This window comes from Sminthopsis crassicaudata, chromosome 1 (genome assembly GCF_048593235.1).
Source record: "Sminthopsis crassicaudata isolate SCR6 chromosome 1, ASM4859323v1, whole genome shotgun sequence".
Classification (NCBI taxonomy): Eukaryota; Metazoa; Chordata; class Mammalia; order Dasyuromorphia; family Dasyuridae; genus Sminthopsis; species Sminthopsis crassicaudata.
In genome coordinates, this window is record NC_133617.1 from 114550564 (window position 1) to 114574015 (window position 23452).

At 34.6% G+C, this 23452-nt stretch overlaps 1 protein-coding gene across 2 annotated transcripts in view; it reads right to left on the reverse strand.

The window, feature by feature from the left end:
* The window catches only part of COL14A1 (collagen type XIV alpha 1 chain), a 254691-nt gene that overhangs the window by 181244 nt on the left and 49995 nt on the right, over positions 1 to 23452 (reverse strand). For both annotated transcript variants that reach the window (XM_074266537.1, XM_074266541.1), the window contains exons 6-8: positions 5285 to 5440; positions 3726 to 3845; positions 1754 to 1918 (exon numbers count right to left, since the gene is read on the reverse strand). In XM_074266537.1, the coding sequence (XP_074122638.1) occupies positions 1754 to 1918; positions 3726 to 3845; positions 5285 to 5440 (441 nt within the window). The remainder of the gene's footprint in view (positions 1 to 1753; positions 1919 to 3725; positions 3846 to 5284; positions 5441 to 23452) is intronic.

A 23452-nucleotide genomic window follows, 5' to 3' on the forward strand; every position in this document is an offset into this window, starting at 1 on the left:
CTCTCCATAGACTGTGTTCCCTATAAACAGTCACAGAATCACAGAAACTCAGTAGACTGGGACCTTCAAGTTTATCTATTCTAAATGAGATCTGAACAGGAATCCCTGCATAGAATCCCAGACAATCCATCATCTGCCTGAAGACCTCCAGTAGTGTGGGAGAAGCATTACCTCCCAAGGATCCCCATTTTTCTTCTGGACAGTTTTAATTGCTAGAAATTTTTTTTTCTTTTAAAATCCAGCCAAAATTTGCCTCTGTTACTTGGATTCTTTGGTTCATTGGGACCAACAAATCTATCCCTTTTGTATATGAGTTCCTTCATACAGTTAAGGAAAACTCTCTACCCCCATCTTCTCTTCAACAGGATAAAAGTTCTCAATTTTTTCTTAATTTTTAAAAAATATGTTGATACACTGTATTTTTCCAAGTTATTTCAAACAATTCTTTTGGACATTAAAAAAATTGAATTTAAGAAATACCAAAGCAGATAAACAGAATGGAAAATGAAGATTTCACTCACAATTGTTAATCTGCATCTTGTAAAGTTTGCTTCTCCCTCAAAAAATATAATAAATTCAACATGCTATTTTCAAAGCTGTTCTTCAACTTTTTTCATTTTTATTAAAGCTTTTTATTTACAAAACATATGCATGGGTAATTTTTCAGATTTACCCTTGCAAAGCCTTCTGTTCCAATTTATCCCCTCCTTCTCCCACTCCCTCTCCTAAATAGTAGGTAGTCCAATATATATTAAATATTCGACCAATATTGTTAAGGCATGGTTTCCTCTCCCTCACATTAAGCAGACCATTTTTTTCTTTAAAGTCTCTACAGGACTGTCTTAACTACATTTGGAAAATTTTTTTTCTGATTTTCTCCCAAATACTTGTATCAGCAAATAGGCAATATGTAGACATTACATTCATAATCATAATCATTATAATAGAAATAGCTATAATTTACATAGCATTTTAAGATTTGTAAAGTAAAATACAAATATTTTATACAATAGCTAGGTAGCACAATGGATAGGGAGCCAGATTTAGAGTGAGAAAAATCTGAATTCCAATCTAGCCATAAAAACTCAGTAGCTGTATTAATATGGGAAGTCACTTAACCTCTATTTACCTCACTTTCCTCATCTCTGAATGGGGATAACAATAGCACCCACTTCCCAGGATTGTTGTGAGGATCAAATGAGATAATAATTTTAAAGTGCCTCACACAGTGCTTGAAATCTGTTAAGCACTTTATGAATGTTTATTATTATTATCATCCTTGATCCTCAAAACACCTAGTGAGGTGGATACTATATTTGAGGAAATGGAGATAAAGTGATTTATCCAGAGTTATATAGCTAGTAAATGTCTGAGGAATTGGAATTCAGGTCTTACTGGCACTCTATCCACAAGATTTACATAAGCAACATAAAAGATCTAAAAGATCAAAAGATGATTAAAATCAATATCCACAATTTTATAGCATTGGATACTTTTCCAAATAGTTCCACCTGATCTCATCTTGTCTTCCCATTGACTTTGTGAGTATGCAAGGCTGTTATTATCTACTTTTTACAGGATAAAATAAAAGTGATGAGCAGACACATACACAGCAAATTGGTAGCAAGAAAAAAAAAGAAATCCAAACCTTCAGAGTTGAATCTAATGATCATTACACTATGTCCATAGGGAAAAAAAGATGATTTTCTGCCTATTGACTACTATTAAAATAGAGCAAGAAGGCAATACTCACCAATTGCAAAGAGTTCAACCCCAGAATCACGTAGAGTTCTTGATGGGGGGATAATATCATCTTGAGACTTTCCATCTGTGATTAAGATGCCAATTTTGGATACTCCAGTTCTTGATCCTGCTTCTGGTTTAAAACTATTTTCAAAAATGTAATTTAAAGCAAGACCTGGAAATATAAAATTAAATAACAGTCACTAACAAGAGTCTTTCTAATATATAAAATTTAATCTAAAGATAAAAGATAACTTGTAGATTTAAAATAACGTTTACAAGAAGCAAAAACTCTCTTTAAAAAAAGTTTTAGGTTTGATAGCACAAATACAAGTGAAGAATTCAAGTCCATGTGAAAGTAAAGAATAAAAAAAATAAAACATTGCATTATTTTAGGTACTGGTCTTTATGAAGAGTTTGGCCAAGATGGTCTATAGACTCTAGCTCTCAGATCCAAGAAGACTGAATCCATTAGGACTTAGACTAAAAAGTAAAAGCAATTTCATCAATATTTCAGCAATAGCAGATCAATGATAATTCTGTGTTCAAAGCAAAGGATTACAGGGAAAACATCTATTTAAATGCTACATGATGACTGGGCTTGTTGCAATTCCCCTTTGCAATTCTGGACAGGAAAACTAGACTTTAGACAGAAACACTAAATGATTTTTTTTAGTGGGCTAATGAAAATGTTGTTAAATTCCTTCTTGAAAACTGTGAAAATAACTCCCAGCATTTCAACAGCACCTTAGCCTTTAAAGCCAGTGATCATATGTATTTTGTTTGAATTGGAGAATGTTGCCTTTTTTAAAAAAATAAGTTTTATTGATGAATTTTTTTCCTGCCATCATAGAATCACAGATTTAGATCTGGAAGATATATTAGAGTTCATTGAAACCAATTTCTTCTTTATAAAGCATAAAGGAACTGAAATCCAGAGCAAGGCCACACAATTAATTAGTGTATAAAAGTCAGGATTTAAAGCCAACTCTTCCTGATTCTGTTTAGACTCTAGTAGTCTATCCATAAAACCATGCTACCTATCTCTCCAATTCTATCCAGATGAGACACAACCTTCATCCAATAGCATTTAAACTTTTTCTTGTAAGAAAAAAAAAAAGTTATATAAAACCAATCATCACAATGACTATCCATGTCTGACAGACAGATCTATGCCTGTAAACTTCTGTCTCTGCTCAGAGGAGAAGATTATATTTCATTACCCTTCTCTAGGACAAAGTCCTTTTAATTATTCAGAATTTGGTTTCTTTTATATTTTCTTTTCATTCATATTTTACTCATTAACTTCTGATGGGAAAAATAGCATTTATCTATCATCAAAAATAGTTACAAGAAACTTTATTACTTTTCTTACTAATCTCAGTTTACAAAACTGTTTTCAAATTAAAAATTGGCTGAAAAAATTATGACTCTTCCTTGGAGATACAAGAAGAATTACACTGGAAATAGAAGTGTTTTACTAATTTTTTTTAGGCAATTGGGATTAAGTGACTTGCTTAGGGTCACACAGCTAGTAGGTGTTAAGTATCTGAGCTCAAGTATTTGAACTCAAGTCTTCCTGATTTCAGGGCTAGAGCTTTATCCACTGTGCTATCTAGCTGCCATCTTACTAATTTTTGAAAGGAATTTAAAATCTAGGATAAGATAGATAACTTCATAAACTATGAGATTTAACCATACTACATGAGATTGGCAGGCCAAAATATTATCTTTACTTCCCTTTGGCCTAGAATTTCAATTGTTTTTTGGGGTTTTGTATGTTTATTTTTTGTTTATGAGAGGAATGAAAAAATCTCCCAGCTTTGCCTCTTGATGTTATATTTGGGATAGAAGAAACCCAAGTATTTTTAGTAATAGACTAGTTGGAACATGTTAAACAGATTTCTACTAAGTAGCATCACAGAGGAATGGAAGAATCCTCTAGGAGAAGCAAAGTGCCAAGATAGCACGTAAAGAAATACCTGTTAAGGTGTTTCCTCCCTTATATGGTAGATTCCGGACAGCATCAATCACTGCATCCTTGGTGCTAAAGGTATTCAGATGCCATTCTATCCGAGGGTCACCACTGTATTGTGCAAGGCCTAATAAAGAAAAAGAAAGATGCCCATGGCAACATATAAACTTGTTTCTGAGCTATGGTTACTAGATTTCTCTAAGCAAATATTCTCTGTAATTTACTTCTTTGAAGAACTAATTAGATGTGTTTTTCATAGAAAAAAAAATCCCATCAAACTATATAACCAGTCCAAACCCATCTGCTAAGAAAAATCTTTTTTTTTCCTGACCAAAATGGGAAGCCAATTCATAACTGGCAATATGATTTATTTAATTTGTGTGCAGACAAAATGACTAGAATTTTCTTTTTAGTTCCCAAAGGAATGATTTTATTCAATGGCTTTTTAAAGAAGTTAAATCATGAGTTACAAGATGAAATTAATAGATTGTTCAAAGGTTTCCGGCATCTTTGTTGGCCAGCCTTAATTTGGCAAAGCTTCTTTCGGACTGTGAAATTGTATCCAATTTTCTTACCACATTTGGGAGGATTTGATTTCTCACAGGCTCTCTATCCTTAACTCAAAATGATAAAGGACTGATTATTCAACTAACTATAATTTTATAATTATAAAAAATAAGTCCATTAATTTTAAATTATACAATATAATTTTAAGCTTTTAAAAAACAGATGGTTGTGCTTTGAATGTGTGACAATTATAATTCTGTACTTGAAAAAACAAAGTTAGTAAATTTATTCTTTTAAAAAATAGGGAGAAAGGAAGAAGTTCAGGATTTGTGATTTCATTAATATAGAGGAAGCTTCCTCTCCCAAAATAGACTGGCAACTCTTCAATTTACAGTCTTAAAAGCTACTTGGAACTCTGAGAAATTAAGTGCTTTATCCAAGGTCATAGAGCCAGTATGTGTCAAAGTTGGTACTTGAATTCAGGTCTTCTTGACTCTTAGGCCAGTGGTCTGGGATATACTTCCATCAATATTCTTGAGGTTTGGAACTGATCTTAGATGTCTCAAAGGATATATCAAGAAAGGAAGCTTGAACAACTATTTTTCCCAGGACTGGTCTATCTAAATCTGGAGGAACTCATCACCAAAATGGTCTCAAAGTCATGAAATTTTCTGCCATAGGAGTCTCCAAGGACCCTAATAAAGCTTAGAAGGGTTCTATTCTATCTCCATGGAACATTCATACCAGTGAAATCACAGATTCCTGAAATATGACATGGGCACATCTAAGTAAAATTCCCTGTTTACCCTTTCATGTTGTAAATTCTCATGACTTAAGTTCTTTAGTAATTGAATAAAAAAAGACAAAGAAGCCCATATTATCAATTCTACAATAGTAAGAGTGCTATATTAGGCAACCAGGCAACAACCACATTCAAAAGTGGCTGCATATATCACAAACACTGTAGAAAGGGATCTTAATGTATCTGTAATTCCTAAACACTGAAAAATTTTACATTGAATTTATTGTCACTGATACCAGTAAAATCATAAACATTACCTATCCGAGTTTTATTTTCTCCCACGTTAAAAGCTGTCACCAAATTTTCCAAGAAAAGGCGAACCAGTCTGAAGTTGAATCTCCCAATGCTCCATGAACCATCTACCAGGATTACAATATCAGCAATGGCTGGTGTTTTGCATATAAATTTGTTTTCTGTAAAAAAATAAATAAACAAATAAGGGCAATAAATTGTGACTTTTTAATGAGGGGAAAATACACACCAGTGACTATTTCTTTCAGGTTCTTCCATAGCTTAGCACCAAGGGCCTATTCATTAAAGGAATATTGCCAAATTTTTATGACCATTCTTTTTAATTCATTTTTGTGGTTGTAAAGTCATTTTTCTGTCAGGTCCAATTCTTCATGACCCCACTTAGGGTTTTCTTGGCAGAGATGCTGCAATGGTTTCCTTCTGTAGGTCATTTTACAGATGAGTAAAAAGTGGTTTGCTTAGGGTCACATAGCTAGTAAGTGTCTGTGTCTGAATTTGAACTCAGAAAGATGAGTTTTTCCTCACTCTAGGCCCAGCAATCTATCCACTATGCCACCTAGTGCCTCAAATTCATTTTACTAAGAGAAAATCACAAGAATGGTTAGAGTATAAAGCCAATAATCTGGAAATACTTTAGAAAAATGCTGGCAATTTCACACCACCCTGGCAACATGTACCTTGCTTTTCAACTATTATAGAGCTTGGTGTCTGTGTTTTGTGACACAATTTTGGGCTTTTTCCTGCATACTCTCTCCAGGAAAAGGTCTAGGTAATGTCTAAGGATAGAATAAAGGCAAATTAAAATTGGAAGCTTTCCAGTAAGCAGGCTGAACTCTTATATTCAGAGTTTGTATTGAAGGGAAGCAATACTAGGAGGAAAAAATATAGATTTTATAAATTTAAGAAAAGAACAAATCCAAGTGTTTGGTCAAAGAACAGATCCAAGTGTTTAAATTTGAAGTGATTGAAACAAAAATAAAAATAAAAATAAGGGGAGGGTGCTGAGGGTAAAATTTAGGCTATGGTAAGGAAGTAAATAACCATTTCCAAATTCAAATCCCCTTGATTGACTTGTTTATATAATTGTAACATTTTGATGTTAGAATGATTTAAATATTAAAATAGATATGCAGTCAAATAGATTCATCTCTATGTCAAGCAGACAGCATTTTGCTCAAGGAATTTCAGCATTTTCCACATCGGCTCTCTATATATTTGGTACATCAGGATCCTGCTTTCTTATTGAAAAACTTGTACAAATTAAGCAACGAGATCTATAATACAAAAACTAAGTTTGTTTGTTGTTTGTCCTACAAGACCAGTGATGACTGGGATACAGTGGATGACCTTGGTGTCCTTTGATGTTGCACCAAGATTTCAATGTCAGACAGAGCCTGCTTCAATGGACTTTTTGATCATTGGAACAAATTGTTCTCTTCTATCCATTTGACACTCCCTAATTCACCAACAGGTAGTCTAACCTGTTTGCTTAAACAATTTAAGATGCTTTAAAACCATCTAGGTTTACCAGGGTATGGATGCTGTGCAAACTACAATTTCTAGGAGTTATAGGTAAGAACTGAGTGCCAAAGGTAAATGGGCAGCCCTGAAAAGAACTCAGCAAGCCCTCATACCAGAAATGCTCGAACAACTCATATATCTCAAGTTATCAAATCTTATGAAAAACCACTTTTATCAAATCTCTTCTGCCATGTCATGAGAGATGGGAGAAGATTTTGTAGTTTGTAGCTGACTGGGTGAGAGATGAATTTGTTGGTTGTTGTCCTTCATTCGTGAAGAGGACCACCATGATATCACTATGCTGGTGTCAAGGTACAATATGTCCAACTGTGGCCAAATAGACCAACGAAATCCTACTATAGGTTGGGCACAAATAATCCATATAAACATTTGGAATGGAAATGTCTCTAAATTTGGGCATCTCGTGTTTCTGAGAGATCAACTAGGACTAGCTAGAAGAAGGGAAGAGAGACCAGAAGTATCCCAAATCCAGACAGTCACAATGAAGACAAGTTGTTGGGAAACAAAAATACCTCTATCTGAAGCTTGCTTGTAGAAATCTAAAATCCACCTGCAATGCATAATATGTCCTATTGTTCCTGGAATTTAAATCCCACTATAGATCGTGTCCCATATTCTTTTTGTTCCCCCCAAATATGGTGAGTATCAGCATAGATAGAATCCAATTTTATTCTTCTATGAATACATTTTCCTCAGTGGATGACTGTAAGAAGTCATAAAGTGAAAGCTTGATTTTCTACATTGGGAAATTTAATATGACTAACCTAAATGAGATGACTATTCAAGGTCCCAAGTTCTTTTCAGTTTTTACTTTGGGGATAGAAAAGTTTTTATCTTTTCTCAAAAGACAATGGGTAGCTTTTAGATTATTCATTTTTTACTTCCAACCAGAACTCAAGTTTATATCCCCGTGACCATGTGACTCAAAAGCAGCTAAGCAGCACAATGGATAAAGAGTAATAAGGCCATTTACCCATTTTTGGCTCAGTATACCAGTCTGTAAAATAGATATGATGATACCTATAGTAACTGCTTCACAAAGTTGTTGAGGCTCAAATGAGATAAAGATGTGAAATTTTCTGAAGATGCAATTTTCACAGTACTTATTTGGTTTACTTTGACAACAATCTGGCCTATCCTAGAGGCAGGCAAATTTCCAGATTTGGGTAACATTTCTAAATGCTCTGTATATATACACAAACAAGGTTCTTTCTGATGACAAGTAACTACATGTAGATCTTGTTACTTGAAAACTTTAGGCCAGTAACTGGGATTTGGATTCAATTTGTATCCAAGGGTCTCCTGCTTAAGGACACATCTCAGAAGTTTATATAGAAGAAGAATATGGATCAATATTTTTAAATAGCCCCAATAGAGGTGGGATCAACATTACTAAAGATCTTTTTGGAAAAGCCTACATAACCAGTTGGGGCAGCTAGATTTCAAAGTGAATAGGACATTGGAACTTAGAATTGAAAAACTCATCTTCCTGCGTTTCAATCTGGCCTCAGATATTTCCTAGCTATATGATCCTAATAAGTCATTTAACCCTGACTACCTCAGCTTCCTCATCTGTAAAATGATCTGGAGCAGGAAATAGCAAAATTCTCCAGTATCTTTGCCAAGAAAACCCTAAATGGTGTCTTAAAGAGTAAAACAAGACCGAACACAACAAAAGATCCCTACTTTCCAGGTACAAGACAGAAAAGATTATTTTTCTGGAATGGGTTGGATTAGATGTCTACTGAGGCCTTCCAAGTCTGAAATTCTGGATCCAATGTTCTTTTTACTATACTTTAAATAATAGCATATCTATATCCCATTTTGATGAATTCTGGGAGAAATAATTACCAAAACAGTGGCAACTACCTTGAATCATATGCATAGAGAGTTGCCTTGGGGGTTGAAAAGTTAAGTGACTTGCCCAGAATCTTACAGCTAGTATATGTATCAGAGATACTAGAATGGTTTGTCATTGCATTAACATTTTTAAATAAAGTGAAATAATAGCTGCTGTTTTCCAAGAAAGAGTTTTTCAACTATCAAACAAGTTATAGGCCCATTTTGATACATAAAAAATAAACTACATTTCCTTTTTTATATGTAATCTTTCTTGCTATCCAGACATCCAACCAGTTTAAAGTATCTGAAGATATCTAGTAATCAGATTTGGCTTTACTAGTCTTGTTTTGATGCATTGGTATTTCCCATGACTTGAAATTGGAACTGATTGAAAAATAATCATCATTTACTGGTGATGCTCAAACTCCACTTAATAAGAAAAACCTCATAATGGCATTGACACAAATGTTATTAAGTTTTCTTTATCTTTTCTGATCTTTTTTCCTATGAAACTAACAAAATGGCCAAAAAGTCAAGAATTTAATTTAATTAATTCAAGAATTTAATTCAATAATTTGAAGGAATAATCAGAGAATATAATTTTACTTAAATTATTTCTAGATAAATTAAATTTAGTTTTTCATATATCATTTTTTTATTCTAAACTCATGGCAACATATCTGAAATTTGCCCTTATAGAGCATTTCAATTTGTCACAGTACTACTATTGAGAGGACCTTAAGTAATCCCACAAAACAGACAGATGAAAAGATGAAGGATAGGATTCTCCTTAGAGAATAAAAAAATGCTATGGAATAGCATCAACTGTAATGGATCTGTTTGCTTTATTCATCTAGCAGGTGAATTTATCTCAATCACTTATCAGTGGTACAGTCTTTAGAGATTCTTAAATCTCTAACATCTCAGCCAGTGCAGATATTCTAAGAAATCCCAGATGGTCATCCAACTTTTACTTGAGAACTGTAACTCTTGGATGGTAAGTATTGTAAAAGAATGTATTGTAAACAGCTGAATCTGATCAGATACTTGGAGTACATGATCTCCCAAGACAGACTATTCCAGTTTTGAACAATTCTGATTATTAGGAAGTTCTTTCTGATAATAAACCAAATGTGGCTTTGAAATAATTTTCACACAAAAGCCTCAGTTCTACCTTTTGGAGCAGCATAAAACTCAACTACATGACAGGCTTTCAAGTATTTGAAGGTAGTTATCATATCTCTCCTTAATTTTGAAGCTAAAAAGTCCTCAGTTGCTTAAGTTCTTTCTCATATAGCATGATTTCTTACCATCATGTTTCCCCTGACTCTTACCTCTTAATGCATTTTAGTTTCTCAGAATTTCTCTTAAAATATGGCATCCAAATAAAACAACAAATAAAAACAGCAAACTGTAGCCCACTAGCCAAATGTCTGTTTTTATGCAGCCATGAGCTTATATTCTTAACTTTCAGGGTATATTAAAACAGAAGGCAAGCCAGATTTGTCTCAAAAGCCATAGTTTGCAAAATCCTTCACCAATCCTTGTGATCCTCAGAAAATACAGGTCACAAATACCAAGTCTTTTTTATTAATAAATATATAAACTAGAAAAATTATATCCTTATTTTTATCACATGACAAGCTCACTACACTGGAAGTCATAAGATCGAGGGGCCAATCTTTGTTCTTCCATATCCTAAATATGTTCATTTCCTCATCTATAAAAAAATGCACAACAGACTTCCCTACCTCTAACAATTGAGTATATAAGACAATGTAAAGAAGATGAAAGTCCTCATACAAATGTACAATTGTATTTACAGGATTGGAATTGACCTAGAAGATGTTTAATGGATTGTAGAGTTGGCTGCAAATTTTCACATGGGAGGAGAGACCAGAAATGATTCCAATTTTGTGGGCTGGCATCGGCTGGCCTGATTTGTGCCCATCATTCAACTTTACACAGGAAGCTATTCACTCACTAAATGGTGATTTTTTTTAAGTGTACTTGCTATGCAGCCAAACTCCCAAGGAGGATGTTTCAGAGACTGCACAGAATCAGAGAGTCATCACTGCCAGTTTCTAGGGATTAAGCGTAGTCCATCTTTGTCCTAATCCCCTACAAACTGGAAAACAGTTTTCCTGCTTCCATTCTGGCCTCAAGAATATTCCAAAGCTTCTAGATAGCAGAGGCCAAGCTCTGTACCAATTGTATAGAGAGCCCAAATGCCTAGGAAGTCAATTGAATACCTAAAAGCTAGGGGCCAATCAGGCAATAAGCATTTGTCAAGAACTTAGTGTGTGTTGAATACTGTTTTAAGTGCTAGGTATACAATGAAAGGTGAAAACAGTACCTGTCCCCAAGGAATATACATTCTAATGGGAGAGCAACATTTATATAACTGGGACTATAAATATAAATATACATATATATATGTGTGTGTGTGTGTTTGTGTATAAATGTACATATATATGTGTATATATATATACATACACACACACATATATATATATATACATATATATATATATATATGTACACATGTATAGAAAGGCAGTAACAGCAGAGTTAACCAAGATAGTCCTCTTGCAGAAGATAGAAGGGAAAGAAGGAAGGAAGGAAGAGGGCATGAAAATGAAGGGGCAGAGCATTCCAAGGATAGGGGACACTTTGTACAAAGACACGAAATTAGGACAAGAATTGCTATGTGTGAGGAACAGCATGTAGGGTAGAGTAGATGGATCCTAAATTATTTAGAGGGGAATGAAGTATAAGACCAAAAATATAGGAAATCTTTAAATGCCAAACAGAGATCAGGTGATTATTGTAACCCTAAGTGATTCAAATGAGTGAATCAAGATTTCTAGGCATCTTCAAAGATGGGGCAAGAAAAAGAGGTGGGTAGCAGATCCCCATTACCATCGACAGTTCTTCTGAACACTTAAGCATTTTATAAATAGATAAAAAGCATCCATAGCATAACAAACAAAATAGAACCACTCTCAATTGCCTCATGTTCATAATCTGCAGGATACTGAAGAAATTCAATGGATGAATTAGAATGATGATAGGGAAAAAAAAAAAAAGAGTCATTAGTTGAATTTTACAAATAGTCCAAGAGGGTTGAAATGTATACCATCAATACAATGCTTGCTGTGGGGATAACAAAGGGAGGCCACTTAGGAGATTTTGTTGAGTTGAGTCATTTTTCAGTCTTGTTCAGCTCATCAAGACTCTAATTGGGGTTTTCTTGGCAAGGATACTAAAATGGCTTGCCATTTCTTCTCCAGCTCATTTTACAGATAAGGAAATGAAGCAAACAAACTTAAGTGATTTGCCCAAGATCACACAGCTAGTAAGAGTTTGTAACCAGATCTGAACTCAGGAAAATGAGTCTTCTGTATTTATTTATTTATTTTTTACTCTAGGTCCAATAGTTTATTCACTGTACTGTAATACCTAGTTGTCCTAGGTGATATTACAGATAAGAAATTGTCAGAGTGTGGAAACTGATTGGATATGAAAGATAAGATAGAAGAAAGAGTCAAAGATAGCACTAAAGTTAAGAACCTGAGAGAATGATTAAGTGGTGGAAGTTAAGGCAGAAATAATGAAATCAAAAAAAGGGTAAAAGATGTTTTTAGTTTTAGACATATCAAGTTTGAGGTGCTGGTAAGGTGTCCAGTTAAAATGTCCTGAAGGCACATGTAGGTCTGGAACTGAGAAAAGATATCAGGACTAGAAATACATGTTTAAGAATCACATGCATAGAAATGAGTAGTTGAAACTGTGAGATTGAACAAGGCTAACAAAAGAAAAAATGTAAAGAGAGAAGAGAGCCAAGGATGGTATTTGAGAACATCCACAGGAAGGGGAAATGAAAGGCTATAAAACCATCTAAAGAGAGGGAATGAGTGATTATACTGGTAAAAGGAGTATTAGAGAATCTTTTAAACTTAGGGTGGAAAGAGTATCTAGGAGGAGGAATGATCAAGAGTGCCAAACACTTCCAAGGGTCAAATAAAATGAAAATTAAAAGAAGGCTCTTAGGCTTGCCCACTCGGGTCAACATATTTTTGGAACCATGGCAAGAATGAATACATAATTGCAAAAGACTGAGGAAGCAATGGGTAGTGAGAAAATTAAGGTATTGAAGGGAGATTGATTTTTTCATTAACAGCAAGAAATGAAGACTAAAGTACAATCTCCTTATTACTACTCATGTCTAACTCTTCATGACCGCCTTCATGGCTATACCTGACTTTTCTCAGCAAAGATACTGAAGTGATTTGCCATTTTCTTCTTCGATTCATTTTACAAATGAAACAAGACAAATAGGAATAAATTACTTGCTTGGGGTTACACAGCTACTATATATCTGAGGCCAATTTTAAACTCAAGATGAGTTTTCCTGATTCCAGGTCCAGTACTCTATCTCCTGAACAACCTAGTCTCCTCACTGGAGGTGACCAAAAAAAAATGGATCTTGAAATCTTACAGCTAATCATGTGGCCATTTTAGAGCCATCTTAGTTCACTTATCTTATAATAAGTCGCACTATATACTTTTTTCATCAGCTCATTAGCCTTCCCTGAGCTACTGCATTCTATTTAATGAGGCTTCAAAAATCAATTAATTCCAAATATGTATTAAGTACCTATTCTGTGCCAGGCATGCTACCTATTGGAGTTACAAACACAAAAATGATCCATTTCTTGCCCTCAAAGAGCTTTTGTGCTATGAGAGAGATAGTTTGGTTTTAGGCTGCCATAAAGATTTGTATGAAGTCACAGCACTCTAGTTTGACACACCTTCCTAGAATATGACTCCTACAACAAGAGGGTGTAGAAAGTGAAGATAAAGGAATATCATATATAAGAATGATGGCAATGTGCTGGAGTTTGCTCTCTTGGTGAAAAGCTAGATGGGTTGAATGAAGCATAGGAATGAAAATATGTTCCCATATGGGCAAATAACAAACCACTACTCAAGCAAATTTTTATAACCAGATTCCCAGAGGTCCAGGATTTATAATGAACGAGTCCATGAAAAGCCACAAAATCAAATCATTGACAACAGTAATCAGTCAAGGAAATTAAAGCCACCTGCCCAACACACAATAAAACCACACAATTAATAGGATGCAACTTCAGTCCACAGTTTACCTGCTCCCATGTGATGCTGCCTTTGCTTTCTTCCCCATACTTCTGGGGGTTTTTACACCAACACTCTAGGGACAGTAGCTCACACTGACAGAATAAGTGTGATGAGGTTTAGATTTGGGGTACCCAAGTAAAATTAGAGTCAGGGAGTTAAATAAGGTCTAAATGAGGTCTAGTGGTGGTGCAAAGGTAGGGAGTTCTGGGATTCCCTTCTGGCGGCGCAGAGTCTCTGTAAAGGAATTTACAGACCCAAAAACCTAGAGTGATAAAAGAGATTTATTATGGGGATTGGAAGTAAGGTTAAAGTCTAGTCTAGTTAAGGAAATAGGTGAGAGTAAAGAGAAGGGAGACTGAAAATCATATTCCAGAGGACAGAGGCTCCTTGGGATGCCAAGCATGGCATAGCTAGCATGTTTGGAATCTCTGCAAAGAGAGACTTTTAGTTTGGCTCTTTTACAATAGGAGGTTTTGGCTACAAGCTGAAGGGGACTTGTGAGTGGAGTCCCAGGTTGGCTTCAGCCAGGGTTAGAATTTGAATTAAATTCAATGGGTTTCAGGACTGAACTGTCCCCACCCAGATAACAAAGATGAAACTGTTTGTGCTTCAGGTGGAGTCCCCTCACTGAGGCAGAGTTGAAGAAGGTTTTCTCCTTTAAGGATTTTTCAGAGTTTGGGGGTTCTCTCTTCATTCCCCCCTCAATCAGTCAAAACTTTATATTCAGTTTAAGGAAAAAGACTTGGGGCAGTGTCCTTTATTGAGGGAGAGTTGAAAGAGATTTTCTCTTTTAAGGATTTTCAGAGTTCCAAGCTCCCCTCTTCAAGTGAAGGTTGGTCAGTCATGATCTGGTGAACTAGAGTTGAGTGGCTGAGTGTATAAGCATTTGTGTTCTTGGAAGTAGGTATGACAGAGAGAGATTGCTGGCAATATGGATTATCTGTCAGGATCTTAGTAAAGGCTCATTTTCATCTGCACAAATAAACCAGAGCATGCTAGGTGCCTTTATAAGCTTCACAGTACACAAATTTGGTCAACCTTTCAACTCACTGACTCACTTGTGGTTGGAAGGGTAGGAGGGAGATAGATGAAAAGTGAAAAAGATGAAAAACATCAACAGTAGCAGAAAATTAACTAAGAATTCATATATGTCAGTGCACTTCTTCAGCCTCTCCAAATATTTGTTGAATCTAGCCTTGGGGTATTTGGACTGTCAATCACTCTCCCTGCATAACTGTATTCATAAAACAAACTATGTTACCACCCACCAACACATGTTTCCAAAGATTTTGTACATAGTACAGCCTGTCTAGAAAAAATCACTTAATTCTATTTGTTCAAGTAAAAATGATGGGTGATAATTCTCCTCGACTAGATTGTGAAAAAAAAAGTGTTGGTCCAATATTCACTATCTTAATGGTTATACCAGGACTGGAAAAGAAAGCTGTTTTCTTTTTTGTTTTGTTTTGGTTTTTTGTTTTTTTTCAGATGGCAGAAGCCCTAGCTCTGCTATTCTAGCTGTGTGTCTTTATGAGCTATTTAAAATCTTTGAATCTCATAGCTTGCTCATCTATGAAATGAAGACAATATTTGTGCCTCCTGCTTCACAGAGCCTTTAGAAAAGAAAGCGCTTTGTAAATTGTAATAGCCTATGCAAATGTAATAGGATCTTAGATTGAGAGCTGAAATCAGTACAACCCTCCCCCTTTATTTGACAGATGAAGAAACTGAGACTTATGGTGACACTGTCACTAAGTATCTGAGACAGGATTCTGAACTCATCTTTCCCATTTCACATCTAGTTCTCTATTACATACTGTTTCTTATTAACTTAAAAGCTTCATTTCTTGGTTATTCTGCCAACTTTATAGCCTTGTTGTATGGATGGTGATGATAATCATAATACTTTTATTTGTGAGAGTGCCTTGATGTTTATAGAGTATTTTATAAGCATGACTTCATTTGACCCTCATAACAACACTGAGTTAAACAGTACATCAAATATTATCACCATTTACTAAAGAGGAAATCAAAGTTCAGAGAAATCATCAAACTGACAAATGGGACCATATTCCTTATCTACTCGGTAAACTCTTATGGTTCTCTGTATTCTGAGGATCAAACGCAAACTCTTCTGCGTGGCGTTTAAGAGCCTTCACAATCTGAACTTAACCTATCTTTCCACACTTTCACATGGGGCAGCTAGATGGTGCAGTGGACAGCATACTGGCCTTGGGATTCAGGAAGGCCTCACTTCATATCTGAATGCAGATACTTACTAGCCTTTCATTTTGTAGCTGAGGAAACTTAGGACTCCAGGAGTTAAATGATGTGCTGCAGGTTTCACTCTGAGTTTGTAAATAATATTTGGTATAGACTTTGCATTTATTCTTTTTTTTTGATATATTATATCCTCTCTCCCCCAAAGCAGAGCAGAATGTATGCTCTTTGGAGGAAGACACTATTTCATTTTCATTTTATTCCCAGAATATAGCACAGTATTTGGTACACAGAAGGCACGTAATAAATGTTTGTGCAATTATTGAACCAAAAGATTCATTCACCTGATTTACCTAATATCCATCCCATTTGAAAACCTACCTTCTACCCCTTATTCTTTATCTGTTTTGAAGTAACAAACTCAAGGCATTTATCAACATAGGTGGATGTAAGCCATATTCACTTAATTTTAAAATCGATAATGCTCTATTTTATCATTCCCAAAATTAAAAACTAGATTTTTTTCACAAAATTTAATTTGTATGGGGAAAGGTACATTTTTATTATTAAAAAATAATTTGGACCAAACTATTTGAGCTAAAACCTAGGCACCTAGGTTTGAAAAACTTAAAATAAAGAATTCCCAACAATGAACCACAGTTATATCTCACAAAGTGACCCTTATCCTTAGGTTACTGTTATTGTAGGTGCTCTCAGTTATTTGGATAATAGAGCTCCATTTTTTTCGGTTGGCAAAGTTTTCAGCTACAAAAAAACCCTAAATCTAGGTTAACTCCTGAGGCAGAAACATTTGTTACAAAGATACCACCTGCCTTCCCTCTGGGTGTTGAGACTAGAAATACAATAGAAGATTCTTTGGGAGAAACTAAGAGATGATACATTAGAAGCACCATATAGGGAATTCATTCCCCCAAACTGGATGAAAAATCTTTTCCATAATCTGTAGCACTCTTTAGAAATAGTATTTAAAATCTTTGATGGAAATAATGACAATAATAATAATAATAATTAGCATTTATGTAGTACAAAGTACAAAGTACCTTACATGTTAATTCATTTGTCATGTTTACTCAACTTGGCAGTTAGATGGCTCTGTGGATATTCCCACAGATTTGTGTGTTTATGTATGTATATGTGCACATTTGTATATTATACAAATCTATTTATATATATTATATATTTTATTCATTGCATAGTATGTATAAGTATATCTATCTTTCAAATGTAGCTAAATGGATCTAGTAGTACCAGGCATGCATCAGGAATACTTATCTTCCTGAGTTCAAATCTTGCCTTAAATACTTGCTAACTGTGTGACCCAGGCAAATCCTTCAGTTCTCTTTGCCCAGTTTCCTCATCAGTAAAATGAGCCAAAGAAGTAAATGGCAAACCACGCTAGTATTTCTGCCAAGAAAATTCCAAATGGGGTCACAAAGAATTGGACATGATTGAAAATGACTAAACAAAACAACTTGATCAACTTTTGAGTGTTCGGGGGAAAAAAAAGCTTTAAAAAAATTTTTTTTTTTCTGGTAAAAGTAAAATTTATGTCTACTTGCTCAGTAGAAGGATGGAAGAGGTATAAAAGAGATAAACACATGCACATATATACAAACATGCACAAGGCTTTTTATGTTCCTGAATCATATAGATTAAAATATTCTGAAAGTTTAGGAGACACAAAAATCTACCCTCTTGTCCCTGGCAACATTTACAAAATCAATCAACAATGATGGACTTTCTTAAGTTATGCCAGTTTTTGTTAACTTTTCCAGATCTGGAAGCCTTGGATTTCAGCCAGCATTCCCTTGATTCTATTGTAGTCAAAGTCTTTATGACTTCTAATATTTTCTCTTAGGAAATACAGCAGAAGCAAAATGAAAAGTTCCTTGATTTAAAGTTGTTTGGAAGGGGATTTTGATGTTTCATTTGCAATGTAGACTGCTGAGAGGAAAAAAGGAAGTGCTGGCCAGTCACTGGGACCAGTGAAGTAAAGCTTACTCTGAGAGATACATGAGAGTTCATTCTAGAAGTCACCTTTTATCCTTATATTCTTGGTAAACCATGAAAGTCACTAAACCCTTATGTGCTTTGTTACTTCCTTATACTTCGGCTTCAACCAAAGAAAATGCCGGGCTGGAAAACAAATAACCTGAAGGAAGCAGAACCAATATAATATACCTGCAAGCACTGGCAAGTGTAGAGTGTAAGCCAGGTGTGCCAGCATACTTTTTCCACACTCTATGAATGTCTATGGTACCAAGAGGTATTCCTCTGTGCCATTCCAGAGATGTGGGTTATTTCTTTTGTAAAATGAAAAGTAACTTGGATTTCACTGAAAATATGTTTTGTTTGCCAAAGTCCTCCCCTTCCTCCCTCTTGATTAGCAGAGCTTTCTGTGGCCCTTTTCATCTAGGTGAGCTTTAGTAGTGTGTGGAAGCCAGCTGAACTGGATCATGAGAGCCAATTGTTAAATCAACATCCACACCTCAGAAATCAGCAAATATTACAAACCAGGCCTTGATTTGCTGTTTTTTTTTTAATCATCTACTTAAGAAAGTGAAGTGGAAAATGTTAATAATGCAAATTAAGCTAAAGAATATGTCTTGTGTTATTTTTTCCTCAGAGAATCAGTTGTGAAACATTTACCAGGACCCCATCAGCCATGTTTTACTTTATTCCTAAGCCAGCTTTTCATCAGCCACCTTGCCCATATGCATGTCCTCTTTTATGGGGACAATTAAGGGTATAATGAGAATTCCATATGAAAGCAACCTTGCAATTCTAAACATGTTCTTGTTTAAATTTTTAAAGTAAAAATTGTTTTGAACTTTTGTCATGCTGCCAATAATCCCAGAGAACAGAAAGCATACCTGTACTTTTGTTATTATTATTTTATATGAAATACCTTGAGCAATCCACAGGAGTTTCTTAGCAAAGATATGGGAGTTATTTGCCATTTCTTTCACCAGCTCATTTTACAAATGAACAAACTGAGATAATAGAATTAAATGATTTGCCCAGGGTCATACAGATAGTAAGTATATGGATTCAAATTTGAACTCAGGTCTGGTACTCTATTCTGCCACATTGTACCCTCTTTTTTACATCTGAGGAAACTGAGATTCAAAGAAAAGCCCAAATGGGGTCAAAAAGGTCATTGAAAAATGACTAAACAAAAAAAGTGGAGGCAATAATAGTTCTTCACCTCCAAAGGACATTATAAAGATCCAATGAGTTAAAAATGTAAAGTATTTTGAGAAACTTAAAGTACTATATAAATGTGAGATAGTGTTGTCCCATAATTCCCAGACATGTAGCATCAATGGAATAATGTCAGTATTCAAGAGATGAGTCTTTATGGCAGTGAGCAATATGACAGAATTCCTGATTCTTAACCTGCCTGCTTATGTAAACAATCTGGCTACAAATCCTCGGATCATGTTCTGATTTCCTACACTTGATCCCTAAGTCTTGACTCTCAGTCCCATACTAAATAGCTGAATTTATAGTCCTGATCTTGTCCCCCAACCTCTTCTCTTTTACTGTTTCTTACCAAGGTCTCAGTAAATAAATCATTATCTAATAGAATAGATTGTGAAATCCCAATTGATTATTATCTGTTAGTGAAACCTTTAAAAGGTTTATGAGGCAAATTAGTTACAAGTAAAAATTCTGTTGGGGATTATTAACCAATCTGTAATGAAAATGATGATGTTTTTTGTTGTTTTGTTTTGTTTGTTTTTGTTTTGTTTTGTTTTATTCCGCTGTAGATCTGTCTGTGCACTTTGACTTAGAGAAGAGGAAAAACAGGGAGATTTTTCCAGCAGAATGAGGCCCTCTGCCAGCCATTCAGGGTCTAAGGACCTGTTGTAGGGAAGTTTTCAGAATCTGAGCCCCAGATGAAAATCATAACTATTCAGAAGTTTGAGCAGATATATAATTTGTGTCAAATTAATTGGTCATCCAGGTCCTGATAAAGAGGTTTATCATATTTGGAAAAAAATGGTGCCCCAGGCTGGTCCCAAGTGGCTTTATTAATTCTCCAAAAAGCTAGTTTCAAAATGCTATCTACACTCAGAGAAAGAGCTATGGAGTTTGAATATTGAAAATAATCTTTACATTTAATTGGAAAAAATAAAATATTATTAAAATAAATAGCTACCTTTTCCACGATAACTTGGTACATCACACTTGATATGAGGACTTCTGTCACTATGCAACACTGAATAGCTACTATCTAGACCCAGACTCTTGGTCCTGCTCTGTCATCTTCCTCTCAATATCCTTTGAATGATGCTCAAAGCTGCCAGTCTAGGGGCTGACCCCAGGGCCATCCTCTAGGTCAAAGCTTCTTAAATTGTGGGCTATGTAACTGAATGAGGGGATTGTGAAAAATTTGGCAACAATAATGAATGTTTTATATCCTACAGTATCAACTATTCCATCAAGATTTATTTCTTGTGATTTATCATCAGTTAATGTTTGATTTTTTTATGCCTGTTTTATATTCTTATATTCCTGGGGTCATATAAAAATTTCTTGGGCAAAAAGGGTTCATAAGTGGAAAAAGTTTAAGAAGGCCTGCTTTAGGCTATTGCAAAGCCTCTGCTCCGATCTTATCTCAATTAAGTCACCTACATTCTTCTCTCCACCATCCCTACAAGGTCAGAAGACCGATTTCCAATGCAAGCTCCAATAGGAATTTGCATAAGTGAGACTGAGACACTATCACAATTTGAGTTTCACTTTGATAAAATAGGAATAATATTCCTTGAACTCCACAGGGTTGTTGTCAGGAAGATATCAGTCAGTTAATTAGTAAGCATTATTAATATCTAACATTTACAGTGCTGAAAAGTTTATAAAACAAACTCCTTTGCAAACTTTGCCAATGCAGATCACAACCTATGTCTAAGTAATTATCCATGTCTTTCCAACAAATCCTCTATCAAAAGCACACCTATTATCTCAAAGGGGCTAACATAGCATTTGAGTTATCTTTCTTCAGATTATGAGTGCATAGCTAATTCTGTACACTTCTTCAACACTTTGTGTTCATTATCACTAGAAACATGCTTCAACCTGTTGATTTATATCCCCTATGCATCTTTCCATCCTCTGAGTCAACTGAAATTTTGATGTTTCTGAGATAGTGTTGTCCCATAATTCCTAGACATATATAACATTAATGGAATAATGTCAGTATTCAAGAGATGAGGTTTTATGGCAGTGAGCAATGTGACATTATTGAAAAGTCTATATGATTTCCTTCACGTGCTCCATCTTGATTTATTTTCTAAATTCTAGGCCCTCATTGTCCTAGAGTATATGTGAACTAACAATTTCAGCCTAAACAATACAGAATTTTTAGTCTCTTTATTTTCTCATATGGATGTTGACATAGATTTCTTTACCATTGTTGTCTTTTGTTTTATTGTTATTTTTCTCTATTATTATTTCCAATTATTCTCTGAGAAGACTAGTATATCAGGCCTCAGAACTGTTAATGTGATTTTATCTATGAAAAGTAGTAGCTAGAGAATCTCACTTGGTTTCTGCATAGGATATCTTTGATAAGATTAAAAAACAACTTGGGTGAGCATATGAACATTCAGGATCTCTATCTAATATTAGCAGTCAGTATATATCAATGCACATTTATTCATTCAAATGACATATATTTAGTAAATATTGTATTATATTCCTGTTCAAGACACTAGGAGAACATAAAGTTTAAACAAGATACTATCTCTGGCTTGATTTAGTAAGGAAATCTATAGTATACCAGTGAGATGATATACAATATTTATACAATATTATTGTATACAATATATACAATAATTATCAATTAAGTATAACAGATAAGTTCAAAGCAAAATATTATGTAATATAAAATGTGCTATCTGAGTTATATATACATACATATATATGTAAATATATATACGCATATATGTGTATATATATATATATATATGTATTGTGGATTATGTAAGTATAGTAAGTGTGAGTGTGTGTGTGTGTGTGTGTGTGTGTGTGTAGGGGAGTACTTGTCTGAAGTGGGTCTTCAATGTGTTTTTTGCAATCAATTAATGAAAGATCATTGATACCTTTGAAGAATTCAGGTCAGACAGTAACAAGATTATGTGATGATCAACTGTGATAGACTTGGCTCTTCTCAACAAGGTAGTGATTCAAGGCAATGCCAATAGACTTGGGTTGGAAAATGACAACCACATGTAGAGTACTTTTTCTTTCATTTGTTTTTTCTTTCTCACACTTTGTTCTCCTTTTGTTCTGATTTTTCTTGCCCAACAAGACAAACATGGAAATATGTTTAAAAGGACTATACATATTTAATTTCTACTGCTTACTTGTCTTGGGGAGAGAGGAGGAAGAGAAATTTGAAACACAAAGTCTTACAAAAATGATTATTGAAAACTCTCTTTACATGTATTTGAAAAAATAAAATATAATTAAAACAATTCAGGTCAGCAAAAAGATCAATACAAATTTCCTCAGTGGAAATTGTCCACAGCAAAGGTTTCTCCATTAGTCCTCTTTATAGCCAATGATTTTTGAGGTGAGGCATGAAGGACTAGCTGTGATTTGTCCATGTTTAATTCAACCACAAGGCAAAACATTTATTAAATTGCCTACTATGTACCAGACATTTTACTAAGTTTTAAGAAGGCAAAGAGAAAGAAAAGTCCTTTGCCCTCAAGGAGCTTACATTTTATAAATCTGGTATTAGAAGCATGATTAGGACCTGGGTCTTTCATTTTAATTACCCACAATGACACCAGGCTTCAGCTGGGAAAATTGGGTAATTATCCCCCAAAGAGCAACTATTAAATTCTGATTAGAGCTTCCTTTATTATCATATTTCAAAAGCAAAAAAAGCACACACACAAAACAAGTCAAAGGAATAAAATTGTCTTATTCTCAATGTTTCAGAAAATTAGGTTTTCTGAATTAGTCTTCTTCACCTTTTCAAACATAATAATTTTTGCAAAAGAAAAGATAGCAAACTATCTTATTTACTGAACTTAGAAAAGAATTCATATCATTTTTATCTATCAAACTAAGATTTTTTTTTAATGGAAATACTGCATTCCAGGGCCAAGCAGCACCAACAAAGAAAAACTCATTTTGGACAATAAAGGCCACCCATTCATGGGAACAACTGGGCTAGGATTGTATTATGCTCAAAGGCAAATACTTCTTTTATTCATAAGTTTGTTTTGCTTTGGATTACTGAATATGTACAGTAGTTGGCAATTGAGCCTGCAATTATTTAACTACATAGAGACTTCAGCTAAGGAGCTCAGATCTTTCCATTTAAACTGAACTTTTTTTTTAATGAGAAATATGTTTGATGATATCTG